The sequence below is a fragment of the Ostrea edulis genome, chromosome 5, assembly GCF_947568905.1.
Source record: "Ostrea edulis chromosome 5, xbOstEdul1.1, whole genome shotgun sequence".
NCBI lineage: Eukaryota > Metazoa > Mollusca > Bivalvia > Ostreida > Ostreidae > Ostrea > Ostrea edulis.
Genome location: NC_079168.1, coordinates 92504428 through 92521618, shown reverse-complemented (window position 1 = coordinate 92521618; position 17191 = coordinate 92504428). Strand labels below are relative to the sequence as shown.

At 35.8% G+C, this 17191-nt stretch overlaps 1 protein-coding gene across 1 annotated transcript in view; it reads right to left on the bottom strand.

Annotated features, from left to right (window-relative positions):
* LOC125649362 (S1 RNA-binding domain-containing protein 1-like) overlaps nt 1–17191 on the bottom strand; it is a 60861-nt gene that overhangs the window by 22441 nt on the left and 21229 nt on the right. Inside the window, exons 5-13 of the mRNA XM_056139298.1 lie at nt 16920–17082; nt 14341–14546; nt 13507–13664; nt 11881–11965; nt 9413–9505; nt 6456–6547; nt 4017–4099; nt 2669–2775; nt 512–682 (exon numbers count right to left, since the gene is read on the bottom strand). Of these exons, the coding sequence (XP_055995273.1) occupies nt 512–682; nt 2669–2775; nt 4017–4099; nt 6456–6547; nt 9413–9505; nt 11881–11965; nt 13507–13664; nt 14341–14546; nt 16920–17082 (1158 nt within the window). The remainder of the gene's footprint in view (nt 1–511; nt 683–2668; nt 2776–4016; nt 4100–6455; nt 6548–9412; nt 9506–11880; nt 11966–13506; nt 13665–14340; nt 14547–16919; nt 17083–17191) is intronic.

The following is a 17191-nucleotide window of genomic DNA, read 5'->3' as shown; positions in this document are numbered from 1 at the left end:
AATCCATAATGATTATTCTATGAAGAACAAATAATGCAAGGGAAGCCAATTTTGATTATCAACAGGTATAGAATCATACTTGACATCCTTTAACCTTGTACAAATGCAATAGACTACTTTAAAATACATACTGCAGGAAATATTGTTCACTCTACTTCCTGCATATGCACTGAAATCAGGTATTTTGAAAATTTGCTTATTTTGAATTTTTTTTTTAACTTGAAGCAAATTAACAGTCAGCAGAGCTGAGAATAAAGTTGTTCATAATGGTTATATTGATATACTTTACATCAGCCAATATTACGTTAAATGAATCTGAATAAATCTAAATTAAGCTAATGCGCTTCATGAAGTATGCTGGCATAAAGCATCGCAGTTCACGCCCTCATGTATCTGCTAAAACAAAATTTATTTCTTAAATACCTCACAATAATTTTTCAAAAATCAATATTATTTTAGCTTTCATGCATGTACAAGTAATATCATATTAAAGTCTATACTGAATACTTACTCTACAACAAGACTTAATTGGTTCACTCTAAGAAACCCCACACACTGCTGAAAGGATTTGTCCCCCAGTCCTTTGACTAGCTTCAGTTGTTTTCTGTTGGTGAATGGACCCATTTTCTCTCTCCTCTCAATCAGACTTTTGGCCTTTGAAAGGCTTAACCCAGCTACTCTCCTGCAATTATTTTTTTTAAAAGTTCTGTAACTGATTTGCAACAGAGCCTCATTCGTGTTCATAACAGTAGCATACAAAAGATTGTAAATGTCCCTTCCAGCTTGGTTACTTTGCAGATTCAAAATCTTGCAAGACTTGGATATAGCAACTCTTTGTAAAACATGCTGTCAACAAGAGGCCCATGGGCCTAGAATCACTCTTCTGATACATTGTAGAACAGGCAAAAATTCTCACTAACCAAGATTCATCAATTAACAAAGTTTGATGATGTTAAGTCAAATAGTACTTGAAAATTTAAATGTAACTGTCCAAACGTAGGTCACGGTGACCTACTTTTGGTCGACACTCTGAAGACTCAAAATGCATCAACTGACAAGTCAAATAGTATTCAAATATAGCCGTCAAATTCCAAAAGAAGGCCACAGTGACGAACTTTTTGGTCGAAACACTCCAAAGACTCAAGATGCATCAACTGACAGTTTGATAATTGAAGTCAAATAGTATCGGAAATATTCAGATATAAACGTGAAATTCCAAAAGTAGGTCACAGTGACCTACTTTTTGGTCCACACACTCTGAAGACTCAAGACCCATCAACTGACAAAGTTTGATGATTGTAAGTCAAATAGTATCTGAAATATTCAAATATAGCCGTCAAAATCCAAAATAGGTTACGGTGACCTACTTTTTAGTCAACACACTCTGAAGACTCAACATGCATCAATTGACAAAGTTTGATAATTGTAAGTCAAATAGTATCTGAAATATTAAAATATAGCCATCAAATTCCAAAGGTAGGTTATGGTGACCTACTTTTTGGTCAATAAACTATGAAGACTCAAGATGCATCAACTGACAAAGTTTGATGATCCTAGCTGTCAATCTTATAATCAATACTTGCTGTCAGTATTATAATCAAGACTTGCCGTCAATCTTATAATCAAGACTCGCTGTCAGTCTTATAATCAATACTTGCTGTCAGTCTCATAATCAAGACTCGCTGTCAATCTTATAATCAAGACTCACTGGCAGTCTTATAATCAAGACTAGTTGTCAGTCTTATAATCAAGACTCGCTGTCAATCTTATAATCAAGACTCGCTGTCAGTCTTATAATCAAGACTCGCTGTCAATCTTATAATCAAGACTCGCTGTCAATCTTATAATCAAGACTCGTTGTCAGTCTTATAATCAAGACTCACTGTCAGTCTTATAATCAAGACTTGCTGTCAGTCTTATAATCAAGACTTGCCGTCAATCTTATAATCAAGACTCGCCGTCAGTCTTATAATCAAGACTCGCTGTCAATCTTGTAATCAATACTTGCTGTCAGTCTTATAATCAGGCCTTGCTGTCAATCTTATAATCAATACTTGCTGTCAGTCTTATAATCAAGACTCGCTGTCAATCTTATAATCAAGAATCGCTGTCAGTCTTAATCAAGACTTGCCGTCAATCTTCTAATCAAGACTCGCTGTCAGTCTTATAATCAAGACTAGCTGTCAATCTTATAATCAATACTTGCTGTCAGTCTTATAATCAAGCCTTGCTGTCAGTCTTATATTCAAGACTTACAGTACTGTCAGTATTATTATCAATGAAGTCCACTCTTACCTCAACAAAGCCTCACTGTCAGTGTTCAGATCAACTCCCATAAAGTCCACACATACCTCAACAAAGGCTCACTCCACAAAGAGCTTAACAATACCTCACTATCAATTTTCAGACTGACTGTCACCAAGCTGACACACATACCTCAACAAGGCTTCACTGCCCGTGTTTACATCGACTCCTACAAAGCTGACACACATACCTCAACAAGGCTTCACTGCCCGTGTTTACATCGACTCCTACAAAGCTGACACACATACCTCAACAAGGCTTCACTGCCCGTGTTTACATCGACTCCTACAAAGCTGACACACATACCTCAAAAAGGCTTCACTGCCCGTGTTTACATCGACTCCTACAAAGCTGACACACATACCTCAACAAGGCTTCACTGCCCGTGTTTACATCGACTCCTACAAAGCTAACACACTCCTCAATGACTGAGTCTAATGCTGCCCGTAACTGATTCTCGGGTATATCATGCTGAAAAGTGGCAGATACACAAGTTCACAATCATTTTTGTCTTCTTCCAATGTCAGATTCAAATTACCATCTTATTTTGCAGAAACCCAATACATACAAAGCATAGTGCATGGTTCATTCTACATAAATAATTAAATTTTCTAACAAATATGGCTGCTCTTACACCATGAAAATTTTGCAATAACCTCAATCATTGTCTTATACTGTTAAAACTGTATGTGACCATAACCCTCTTCAGGGGTCACTTGATAGTTGATACAGGTACAAACCGTTATCAAATGACCACCTACTTAATGCAACCAAAACCCAGGATTTTTGCAACCATTTCATGTTATTTTATGCAATTTTACCTTTATCAAACATCTGTATATTTTTCAATTAATGCCATTCCCACTTTCATTTCGGTCAAGTATGGCTCTTCTGAGAGTCATCATCCATAACACTTTTGGTTTTAGCACAAGGATTATTTAAATGTTTACACACTAATATCAAGTTTGGCCCCTACCGTCAAAACCCTGAGGTTGCGAAATTCACAATTTTGCTACAGCCTTTCCTACTTGTCCATGCATTTAGTTTTTATACCATATCAGCAAACTTAAAGAAGTCTTTCAAATAATAAAGACAATAATCACTATAATAATTTTGGCCCCATCCTGGAATCAACCCCTGGGATCATGTTATTTATAATTTTGGTAAAGGACTACCTGCTCTTTCTAAATATCCATTTAGTTTCAATTTAGTATCAATATCATTAAAGATGTTATTTAAATGTTTTACACATAAACACTATATACCAAGTTTGCCCATGCCTTGGAGAGAAAACCTCTACCCTATGGATCATGAAATTTGCAATTTGGTAGAGGCCTTCCTAATCTACATCACTATTCATTTAATTTTTCTTAAAGATGTGGGATTAGAAGATTTTTGAAAATTGGTCAATTTTTGCCTTGACCCTAATGTCCATGGGCGCAGGAGTCCTGAAATTTACAATTTATGTCCCTTTTGTCCCAAAGATGCTTTATACCTAATTTGAAAAGCATTGGCATTGTAGTTATCAAGAAGAAGTTAAAAATGTTTGTTAAGGCACAACACATGGTGACAGACACTGACCAATTGTAATAAGGTTGCCCAAGTAAAGATGAAGACAAACTTTGATCAGATTAGCTCATATCAATTGTTGACCACACATTAAATTCATATACAGTGTACAAATAAAACATCAGTAGTGTTCATGTATCTACCTGATACTGGCCAACACCTATGTGTTTAGGATCAATTTTAACCAATTCTGCCAAGGGATCAAGCAATCGTCTAGCAACAGAAACTACAAAGAAACCAATTAAATACAATTTCCTACAACTTTGTGAATAAAGACATTTACTATATATCCATGTATTGTTTGAATATTTTCTTTAACACAGGTTGGAAACATCCAATCTAATAATATAAAATTCAATAAGACATTTGCAAGTTTGGAACACCAATAGCGTATTAAATCATCAAAACTGAATCTACACTTCATGAGGCAACTTATCAATTAGTCTAAATGTATGCAAAGTAAGAACAATTTTCTTTGCAAACTGTAAAATGTAGTATAAATGTCTTTTTCAGCTTTTTGTTTTGTTTTTTTTTGTTTTTTTCCCCTTCAAATCACACCTACGGTGAAAAAAGCTCGTTCCGTTGGACATATGGTGGACAAGCAAGATATAAAGACCACTCGTCCCTATACAAGGTTTTACTCGTCCTATATTTTCATACTTGACTCGAATAAAGAAAGCCTGTACATGGATGTTTTTAATTCTTTATTTTCAATCATTTAAGAATAATTTAATTCTTCTTGTGTCCTTGTTTGTGATTGGTCAAATTTCAATTGAGGAACGCAAGTTATTTTTGTATAACCTGGTTTGGTATGGGGACACACCCCCTTGACAACCAGATGTCGGAACTATTTTTTTTTCTCTCTCTAAATTTACATCACAGCACTGTTTCCAGCCTTCTATGGAATAGAAAGTCAATGCGCACAATAAGATACTTTGGTTTGATACACATGTTGTTTTCTCGTTGTCAATATTAGCATCTACTTGTACACAAATCACTGTTGTAAAACATCTTTCTCTGTATGTATGGTCGAATAATAGATTAAAACAAAGATATATTCGAATTAATGATTTGCCAAGTAAGCATTACCCTGTTCATTTTGAAATAAATTTCTCACTGGGGGAAAAGGAGGGGGTGTTGTTTCATTCCTTGATCCGTCTTTCAACAAAGCAAACAAAAATTCATACGTCACATTTTATCACATGACATCAGACACATTGACATGTGGATCCCTATTTGTTACTTGCTTACATATTTTCTTGTGTCGGATTTACTATTAGCGACAACATTGCATACAAGGGTAAGTTTTCATCTAGTAGAAGTTTTCACAGAGTTGAAATCCATAAATTATTGCATTTTCTGATATTTGAAGATTTATTTTGGGTAGCAAAATGCAATTTCCCGTATTTTCTCAATCTATCGGAGATGAGCGACTTCAAAGTCGATCTCTATCTCTAAAGGCCAGCGAAATACGCATTGCATGGATAGTCTACGCATATTTTCTATCATGATAAACTTCACTTTCAATACAGTATTTTGATAAATGGCTAGGCTCCGTAGAACTAAGATTAAAGATGGCGACCTTTGGCTTCGCAGCTAGACGCTTCGTGTCGCTGTTGCTAAGTAAATCATTGTGCGGCTTGGTTGACTTGTATTTTTCCGAGTTTATGTACATTTTGATAAACGAAGGTTAGCATCTTTGTCTCTTGCATTAAATTATAAGGAATGACTTTAATTCTGGGGCAAGTTATACGAGTATAACCTGGTTTGGGTCAGTTTACGCTTTTTTATAATCCGCATCGCGGATTACATTATAAAGCGTAAACTGACCCAAACCAGGTTATACTCGTATAACTTGCCCCAGAATTAAAATCATTCCTTAAATAAATTCACAGTTTGAATTATTAATGAGCATCTGAATCACATTAAGGTAAACCTTGTTTAAACTTTAAAAACAAACAAGAGGCCCATGGGCCTTAATGGTCAACCGACTCAGGCGATTCATTCTAGACCCCCTAAAGCATAAAAAAGTTATTTGAGAAGATTTTGCAAAAAAAAAAACAAACTAATATTATGTGTTTCTTTTTTTTTATCAGTATATCACTAGACACAAACTCGGCAAAAAAACTTGAATTCATCAGGGTCACGACAGTCCTAACATGAGCAACCTAGGCGAGGATGAACGTCTACTGTGTCTCCATTAGAAAATATTCACTTCTAAACAAGACTTTCTCCACATACCCAGAAAAAAATGTGTTTGTGTTGTCATTAGATGGATGATGCATTCAGCAGTTGGTAATAATTAACATAATGCCAAACCAAAGTCCAAGACTGTTGAAACATGATTTTTCCTCCATCTAAATTATTTCATTGTTGTTTTCAGTTCAAGACTGTTGAAACACAATCTAATTAAAATTAGATCTTTGATCCGCTCATGCAATCACTACACAAAGTGTAGCACAAAGTGTAGCACAAAGTGTAGCGATTGCATGAGCGGATCAAAGATCTAATTTTAATTAGATTGCACACAAACCAAACAGAAACAAAATTTGGACTGTAACAATTTATACATTCATACAAACCTGCACTTCTCAATGTTGGGTCAAGGTCAGGCAGCTCAGCTTTGGCTAAATCCGAGCAGCTGTAGATAGATGCTCCATCCTCATTCACAATACTGCAAATCAATAACAAAATATCTCTAAACCACACAGTTTATTCCTCAGGGCAGAAACTTAAAAAGGGGATGGTGTCGCTTATTAGATTTAATTTTGTGAAATTATCAAGATCAGTCTACAAAGGATGGCCAACTTTATCACACATTACAAGTAGCTAGCTCTTGTTCCTAACAGAACTGTATACTATAGACAAAGAACAAGGTGTACATGGGCCAGATTGCTCACCTGAAATGTTGTTTGTTTTCAATTAGATAAATCATTATTGTGGCCATGTTGTAAACAACTGGACTTAACACTACATGGAGGTATTTGCATAATAATTTGACAGAGTTACATGGCCAGTCCCTGGCTCAGGGGATTATCAAGATAGAATGAGGCTTGCATATTAACTAGGCCTGATACACCATTAGCTTCCTTTCTTTCAATTAGTCATTTGCAATTGAGTCCAAAATTATAATTATGCTGGCTATACTCTCTCTCTTTCTCTCTCTCTCTGTCTCTCTCTCTCTGTGATAAAGAATGCTTACATAAAAGATTCTGCTATAGCTATATAGATATGACATAAAATTTCCACTATACATCCTAAGTGAAACTTCAATTCCTCACCATAAACCCATCAAGACCCCGGGTTTCATGGTGTGAAAAAATGTCAATCTACACCACATAAGGATACTTGAATATTAAATTGAACAAACTCTGCCAGTGTGGCTCTTAACAATATTCCATTGAGCTCATTTTCGTAGTTAAAAAAACAATTTCACATGAACTTTTGCATTATAATGGGAAACTTTTTGTGTTACAGTGCATAATGTTCGCAAATTGCTGCTTAGTAACATTTGAGTAATAATGTGAAAATTTCAAGCGTAAATGCTCAACTGATTTCACAAAATATAGTGTCGTGTGTTAAAATACAAGAAGTTTATGTGGGTGAGTCAATAAGCAACCAGCCTTATTTCCATAAGCCTTTTGCAAGTAATTCTCCCTAATTTCGAGCCCTGGTGAATGTAAAATTTCCTGTCTGGCAGTGGTTATTGAGAAGAAGACTTTTAAAGATTTTCCCTATATAATGGTATATAAAACTTTGATTCCCAATTGTGGCCCCAAATTTACCCCCTGGGGTCATGATTTGAACAAACTTGAATCTGCACTATGTCAGGAAGCTTTCAAGTATATTTCAGCTATTCTCGCCCAGTGGTTCTTGAGAAGATTTCTAAAATACAACACCATATTTTTGCATTTTGTGATTATCTCCATTTTGAAGGGGGCATGGACCTTCATTTGAACAAACTTGAAAGCCCTGTGTAATGTTCTTATGTCATATCCCACCTTGACTACCACAATGCCCTCATGCATAACCAATTACCCCATGCACCAACTACAAGTGGCTCAGAACAACGCTGCACATTGTCTCACAAGAACATGCTACAGACAACATATTTCGCCGGTACTTCAACAACTACACTGGCTGCCTGTAAAGCAACGTGTTGTGTTTAAAGTGCTGACAACCATACATAAGCCACTACACACTTTCTCAGCACCAGCATACATGAGAGAACTGTGTCCCGTTTACCAGCCACATAGGACCTTGAGATCATCATCAGACCAATGGAAACTGGTAGTGAAGAAATCATCAAATAAATACAGTGCAAGAGCCATAAAAACACTAGGTGCACAATTGTGGAATAAACTGCCAATGGAACTTCGAGAGTTTGAAGCACATGGAGCATTCCGCAAGAACCTAAAAACACTCTTGTTCAAGCGTGAACATGCCCTGTGAATGTAAAATTCAGTGCAATATCAAGGATTCCATGTGCAAGCTCTTGCAAACTGAATTTTGATCCAGTATACGAATACCTGTGTGCCAATTGTATCTTGTCTAGTCAAAGTGAACCACTTTGTCATCATAGTACCGTGTATTATTTAAATTCTTTCTATTGTTTTATCATTTCCTTTATAGCTCTTGCAGGTCTTTATTGGTATATTATCATTGATTATTAGCACAAACATTGTACAGCGCATAGAAACTATATGTAATTTTGGGCTTTATTAATGAATAAAATAATAATAATAATTCAAGTCTTCACATATTAATTCCCACGCTAAGAGTTTTACCACCACCCTCTATTTGTTTATCAACCCACGTTTATATTGAATCTGACAGCTCCCTTAGGATTTGATATTTTGGCTTACTCATAAAAGGTTACTCTGCGGACATTTGACTTTATGTATTCTAATTACGTAGTTGTAGATAAAAGTTTGAAATGATCAGATGTGTTTTTAATCTGTGCCCAGAGCACGCATTTATATGTATACCATTATAGGAATAGGTACAGTACATTACACCCTTCACCCAAGAATGTTTTTGCCAAGTTTGGTTGTAAATGGCTTAGTGGTTCTATAGAAGAAGTCAAAAATGTGAAAAATTTACAGACAGATGGACAAACAAAGGGCGATCAGAAAAAGCTCGAGTCAGCTAAAAAGTACGACATGCTTAAACACCCAATTAATGGTACACACTGCTCGTGCAGGCCATTTGAATTTTCCAGGTAAAGTACTATGCAATCATCAGTCACATGCCTGGCAACAAGCGGTTCTTCCAGGTATGTAACAATAATGAATGTGGGAAAAAGAGGGAATATTGATACCATGTACGATAAGATATTCAATGCACCATGATCAAATATGATTAAAACATAATTTTCACAGTAGTCTTTACTTTGTAACTTCATAAAATTCATCATGAATAAAAGCCATTTTGTCAATTTTTCAGTTCAAAATTAAGTGCTGACGAGAGTCATCTTACGTAACATTCAAGAGAAGTCGCACAACAGAACCAAAACTAACATATTTGACCAATTACCAACCAGTACTTCGTTGTTGTTCCGATTATAACTTCTGCAACGATTTTTTCAGCCTCCCTGCAAGCTGTTCCATTCCCTAAAGATACGTATTTGCATCTGCAAAAATGCACCTGTTATTACAATACAACCACCTCATTAAATCATTGCAATGTTATGAAATGTCATGCTTGTAATTTAAAAAGAGGCCCACAGACCTTAATTCTTCACCTAAGTATTAGTTATAGGTATCAATAGTCCCAGGGGCTATGAAATCTAGAATAATTTTCCTGTTCTGAATATCTAAGCTGAATTCTAATATTCAGCAACAGTATAAAACTAGATGTGTTCTAAAAACTTAAATGAAAGTGTCCATAAGATAAAACACTATATAACTATTTTGCAAATACCCTAGAATAGCTTACAATTTTCAACGAAATGTTTGATATAATAAGATAATTAGACTAATTTGACCGTTGATTATAGCTGATAAATGGACTTTATTTGTAGTTCACCATGACGATACTAGAGGTAAGACCTTAACAGAGTTACTTCCAAATGGTAGAAGAATGGAGCCCAAATAAATTTACAGATATGAATTTCTTTTGACTGCTCAGTAAATCATCTGTAACGGAGAATGCATTATATTGCCATCCCCGCTTTATTGCCAAAATTGGTCTTGAACAAAAGTTGGCAATATATCGAGAGAGCACTGTATACTTGCATATACATCATGGTCCCATTTTTCAGAGAATATTTTAAGAATTTCACATTAATGACCTTATAAGTTGGATTGAATTCTTCATCAATTCTATGCCTATTTTCTGCTCGTCAATTCAATGCCTTTTTTCTGCTCGTCAATTCAATGCCTATTTTCTGCTCGTCAATTCAATGCCTATTTTCTGCTCGTCAATTCAATGCCTTTAACAAGAGTTGTTTCTCTCTGATGTGTATATTTTCTGAACGTAGATCTTAAAAATCTTTATCTCCGGTAACTCCATGTTAAATACACCGTATTAAACAGAAATTTTTTTTTCTTTGTTATCTTCAGCATGGATATTGTACCTATAAATTGGATACCTGTAATAGAAATGAAGTTACGAGATACTCACTGCCTAAGCTATTTAATACTCGGGAGTGCTCACTGCTCATGTCATCCCTACGGTAAAGCGTGATCAAATAATTGGATAATCAATTAATTACTGCTGTACTGTGAAAAGTTTACAGACAGACGGACATATGAAAGACAATAAGCGATCAGAAAAGCTCACTCGAGCTTTCAGCTCAGGTGAGCTAAAAAAAAAAAAAAAAAAAGACGGGAATGGAACAAAATCAACTCGACATATCCTTTTGCTTTAATCTTTATGTGCTCTACTACCGCTCCGGTGGTCTAAAGGTTAGAGCGTTCACCCCACATGCAGAAGGCCGGGGTTCAAATCCTGGCTGCATCAGACTTAAGTCGTTAAAACAGGTAGTGACAATTCCATCGCCAAATGCTCGGCATCAGGTATGAATGTCACGGGTCCTTGGAGATGACCTTAGAAATGGATGTCCCGTGTCACAGTAGGTGTGGCACGCTAAAGAACCCTCACTGCTCAATGGCTGTAAGAGCCGAGTATAGGTCTAAATTTGAAGCCCTTCATGGGTCTTGGTGACCTCTCCATATGTCGAGTGAAAAATTCTCGAGAGTGACGTTAAACAAGATACATTCAATCAATCATGTGCTCTTGGTCAGTTTCACTGATCCATACCTCGTTGTTGTGTTGAGTTAAAAAAATCCAAGTTTTGTTACCAGTAGTGATCTCATTCTTCAAGGAGCTGTGTGGCCTCTTTGCTCTCTGTAAGGTTGGTTGAGTGCATATTGTTTAACGTCCCACTCTAGAATCTTTCACTCATATGGAGACGTCACCATTGCTGGTGAAAGGGTGTGGCGGGGGTGTTTTTATTTCTTTTTTGTGCCACACCTGCTGTAAAATGGGACCTCGGTTTTTTTTGGTCTCATCCAAAGGACCATCCCATTTAGTTGCCTCTTACAACAAGCAAGGGGTACTGAAGACCTATTCCAACGGGACCTCTTCTGTAAGGAGATGAGGGGGACCAACCGAGCGCAAACTCTCCGAAGCTTTAACTGTTCCTTTAGAATGCTGAAAACAGCTGACAATTCAATGTTTGTAATATTTGCAAGGTTTTTCACAGTGTATCTTGCATCTTCAGCAATTGGTTTTCATGTGTTTTTATTTCTGTCTATAGCAATTTATTGTGGTCTACAGAAAATAAAATGTCTACAGGATTGAAAAGTTAGTTTTGCACACTGTAGTCTAAAACCAATATTTAAAAGATTTAATCTATGCTTTCAATTACAAACTGCTGTTCTTATTCCAGATTTGTTATATTAAAATTGTATAAAAGAATTTCTCATACAAAGGATCTGCTGGGACACCGTGCATTTACTGTAACAGTTTTACTGTATCTGCACAGGAAACCAGAAAACATACCTGTATTTTCCTATTGCTTCTTGCAATTTTCTTTTCATCTCTAAAGAAAAGTTTAGGTAGACTACATCTGTGTGAAGTACTTGACCTGGGGAAATAAAAAGACACTAATAAGCTCATCACAGTCACATCACTTACACAAAGATAATACTTAAAAGTTTAGAAATACTATCAGTAGCCCAACAGTAAGCAAATAGTGATATAACATAATTCATTCACATCTGCACCTATCCTGAATTATAAAACCTTGTCAATAGCAGATTTCTCTAAAGAATCTGAAGGAATAAGACAATCCAAGTGCCCATGAACTGAAGGAATAAGACAAGGTCATAGAACATGCTGATATGAAGACCTTTCCATAAGAAATCTACATACAGAATTCTTAAATAGTTCAAAAGATATTTATAGATAGGTAAGATTTTCATTAAAAGTGACTGAAATTTCTAGGTAAATGTCAAACGCCAAAGTATATCAAGGTCTTGCCATAAAGAATCTATATAAAAAATTTAAATATGTTACCTTAAATAGTTCAAGAGACATTGACTACGTCATAGATTTAACAGGCCAATGGGTAGGGCTGAAACGATTCACCGAAATATCGATACTGTTCAATATAAACACTCGATTCAATGTTCGATTCATTGCCTCGATTTTCGGTTCAATATGTTTATTACAAACGGGTTCAGTGAAATACATCAGGCTCAGTCTGTACTTATTATTTTACCTGCATGAGGGAAAAAATATTTATAACGTCGAATAACGTTCAGACTGTTGTTTGCCTGGAGTCCGACGTAAATAATAATGAACTTTATCAGTATACAGAGCCAACAGGCATCTTACCGTTTGGCAATTTGGAGACATTTTGAATCTTGTGATTGATCTTTTTCTACAATGTTATTATTAGTTTCTTCTGTAAATTGTATCGTATTGAATCGTGGCATAAGTATTGCAATATGTATCGTATCGTGTATGGGGCATATCATTTCAGCCGTAACCATGGGCAACATCACTCACCTGAGTAACCTTGGTCCATAATTAAAGATTTTCCCGATATACTCAGATGTAAAACTTTGATCCCTATTGTGTCCCCTACCTACCCCCAGGGGCTATGACTTTTACAAACTTGAATCTGTACTATGTCAGGAATGTAAACTTTTCTGGTCCAGTAGTTCTTGAGAAGACATGCCATGTTTTTGTTTACATGTAGATTGCTCAATAGAAAATATCACGTTTAAAACAAAATAAGATGTTTCAAACATTAGAAACTATTTAATTGTGTTCAAAATTAGCTTGTAATTAATATTTGAAAAATCTGCTTTAAACGAAACTTTTACAAGTATATTTAACCTATATAAACAAACACATGGCACGAGCCTTGCTTACATAACAAAGAATTGTGAGCTCTGTATCTCCCATATAGCGCGACAACTGACATTCAAATTTTTGCTAACCATTAGCAATACCTTATTGATGCATTCTAAACATTAAAAATGGAAAAACAAAAATTGAAAATTTTCATCTCAAACCGTGTCCATGTCCCTTTAAAGGAATAAGATTAACAAACAGTGTTTAGACAGTGACCCATATAAACATTATTTATTTTGAGGGCAAACAAACATGTGGACACACCTGTATGTGATATAACTGCGCACTTGCAGCCATGTTTGAACCCAGGGTCTATTCCTAAGATGCTGTGGCCTTTTACAGGGGCTGACAGAAGCAGGTTTCGTAGGTTGGAAGAAAATACATCAATAGAAGATTTCTGAGAAAATTTAGTCAGCTCTGACCTGCAATATAATATCATATATTAGAATATGAATCATGGCCAAATGAAATATTCAATTATCAATATTCATGAAGTAATGGGAGGATTTCAACCAAAGTGCAAAACTTTTATGACAGCTCATTTAGACATCATGTTTCGTATAAAAGCTCACAAAACTACTGAATTGTGGACTATTTTCATTTATGAACCAGGAAAAGTTTTTTGTAAACTAGAAATATCAAGAGCTACAAACTATATCTCAATGAAAATATTGGGACACACCCAGAGAGCTTAGAAAATATTGGGACACACCCAGAGAGCTTAGAAAATATCGGGACACACCCAGAAAGCTGGGAAAATATCGGGACACACCCAGAAAGCTGGGAAAATATCGGGACACACTCAGAAAGCTGGGAAAATATCAGGACACACCCAGAGAGCTGGAAAACTATCGGGACACCCAGAGAGCTGGAAAACTATCGGGACACCCAGAGAGCTGGGAAAATATCGGGACACACCCAGAAAGCTGGGAAAATATCAGGACACACCCAGAGAGCTGGGAAAATATTGGGACACACCCAGAGAGCTGGTCTAACCCAATATTTTCCCACAGAGCTACCAATCTGCAGCTACATGTACATAACATTAATTTGCCTTCGTATGCTTAGAGAGATGCCCAGGCTTTCCCAGTACTTCACCTGGTGTGTCTGATCATCTGTGGCTGTACAAGTCTGCTCCAGCAATCCTCTATAGCACTCTTTATCAAATTTCTAATGGAACCTCTACAATTTGGTCTAATGTACTTCCTTTCCACAAAGTCTTTGAATTTGTGACTGAGATTTTCAGGGATTATATACTTCACTGTTAATACTTTCTGTTCCTCTCCTCTGTTGAGTGCCAGGACCTGTGATGAAAAAATCAGCACATTATTGCTTTATAGGGATTTATCAGCCTATTTTGGGAAACATATTTGGGGAAATTGGGAAAAATTTAATCAACTATTTAATGAAATGGGAAGGGAGGGATTTAGAACATAAACAGGTAAACTTCGATGTCTCAAATTTCTTAGGACTGAAGAAAATCTTCCGAGATATCCGAGGTTTCAAGAAATCAAAGTTATTGAATTTTACACCAATATTGTGTAATGCTTATGGTGCATGTTTTATTTGACAGGTAAATAAACACACCTAATAAGTAGTATAAGTTTTAGTTCGAAGTTAGGGTTATTTTTCGTTTGCATTTACCTGTATTTTGTATATTTGATACTGCTACACTTACATTTTACGAATTTCGGTCGTTTTACAAAGCAATAATCACCGTTATCACGTTCAGTTCAGTATTTGAAAGCCGCGGATTTGTGTTACACTTTTTAAATGATAAATCAATCACTGTAACAATGACAACGACGGAAAATATCGTTCTACAGCAATTTATTGAAATTGTTATTAAAAATAAACGTAAAGAAAAGCACTACAGTTATAATGAACAAGCAGTACTGTGAGGAATGCTCACTAAGAATACCCGCCACTTACCCCAATCTCCCAAAGGGTGTTGTTAATAGGTATAAATTACCTCTTTCCTGAGTGTAAAATAGAAAGGGCATGACAAAACCTTGGGTAATCTCTTCTCTAGGGAGAAATGGATAAGAGATAAATTCGATAGGGAACATCTTCCTCCCATGGGTAGTCCATATGTATGATATGGTGACTGTAGGTGGAAAGGACCCGGAAACCATATTGGCACTTCGATGTTCAGTGCGCTTAACCTTTGACCTTTTGATCCCAAATTCAAAAGGGAACATCTTCATCCCATGGGTAGTCCATATGTATGATATGGTGACTGTAGGTGGAAAGGATAACGCTTTAGAGGCCGGAAACAATTGCATCTACAGACAGACGGACAACCTGATTCCCGTATAACAACACCCCAACACCCCACAACTTTGTTGCGGGAAGTATAATGATGAATAAAGCTACTGTTCAAAATGAGTACATGTATAGTCTTCTAAGCACTACATCTGATAAAATGTCAGACAATTCAATAGAAAAAGCATTAGTTCACTGGGATTCACGGTCCAAAGTAGTCATTTGTACTGAAGATTTTGAATTTTGGTGCTAACATTTATACTAAAAAAAAAAGTCTTTGTTTAATTTCTTGATTTCCATATCACTTTGATGTGTTCCGTGTTTACTAGCATGTGTAAACGTGTATGACGACAAAAGTTCTATTTCAGTAATTGTCCCCAAGCTGCTTGTTTAATTATCGCGTCATCTTAGGTGTAAGTGTGCATATCATTATCACCTCCAAACACCCAGCCTCCATAATTACATAAAGCTACCAAATCAACAGCTTGGGACTAATAAAACGTGATTATCAACAATGGTCCTGTGAAGCCCATGCTAGACCTAACAGAAAGGTCCAACAGACCGTAAAATTAGCATGACCAGATGATTGTGTACTTCAGGTGTGAATTCAATGGAGCAAGAAACTTCTTGAGCTTCCAGATAACGCATGTGTTTTTAGCACTTAGGACCGTAAATCTACTTCAAGATAAGCCAGGTATTCCAGATTTCAGTGTTCCAGATACCACGTTTTTTTAAAATCATGAATATAGTAAAATTGGCCAGGGCCGTCGACTCACTTCGAGACATCCATGGTATTCGACATATCTGTGTTCGAAATACTGAAGTTTACCTGTATATTGTTTTCAGATATACTGCATGTCAAACAACTGTGACATAAACTCTAACTTTCAAAACAACACAGAATTACGTTGTCTCAATAGATGTTATCAAACTACATTGTGTAAGGCCAAAAATGATTAACTAACTAAATAAAATTGGTGAAATTCAAATCTAATCAATCTTTAAAGCTGTATGGTTAGATGTTCACCTGTTATTCTTTTTTTTTTTTTAAGTGTAAAGAATTACTTTATTGCAGCTGAATTAGTTTTAGAAGTTATTAACTTTCCCATTAACTACATGCTTGAAAACATTTGAATGTAAAAGAAAACAGGGAGAAAATTATTTAACAAGAGGCCCACATGCCTTATCAGTCACCTGAGTACTAGCTAAAAGTATCACTACTCCCAAGGGCTATGAAAACTTTTTTAAAAATCCTGTTCTGAATATCTAAGCTAAATTCTAATATTCAGCAACAGTATAAACAAGATGTGTTTTTACAACTTAAATGACCTCAAAAGTGTCTATACTGATGACTAAGGTGAGTATCTTAATGGAGGGATATGAGATTAGCTTATGACAACTTTTATAATTACCTGATGTGGTCTGATATTCTTGGAAGAACTCTTGAAATCAAAGTAATTTTCAAACTTGTAACTGGATACTTGTGCCTTTTCCACTTTTTCCATTGTTTTAGCACTACACCTTTTAGAGGCTACAAATTTGGTTGCTTCAATCATTATCCCATTTGCCTTAAACCTGAAAAAGATTCATTTGAAAAAAATTTGGAAAAACAAATTACACATCCATTATCGCAATTCACCTTTGAATTAGAACACTTTACCCGATTTAGTATTGCGTTGTGTGA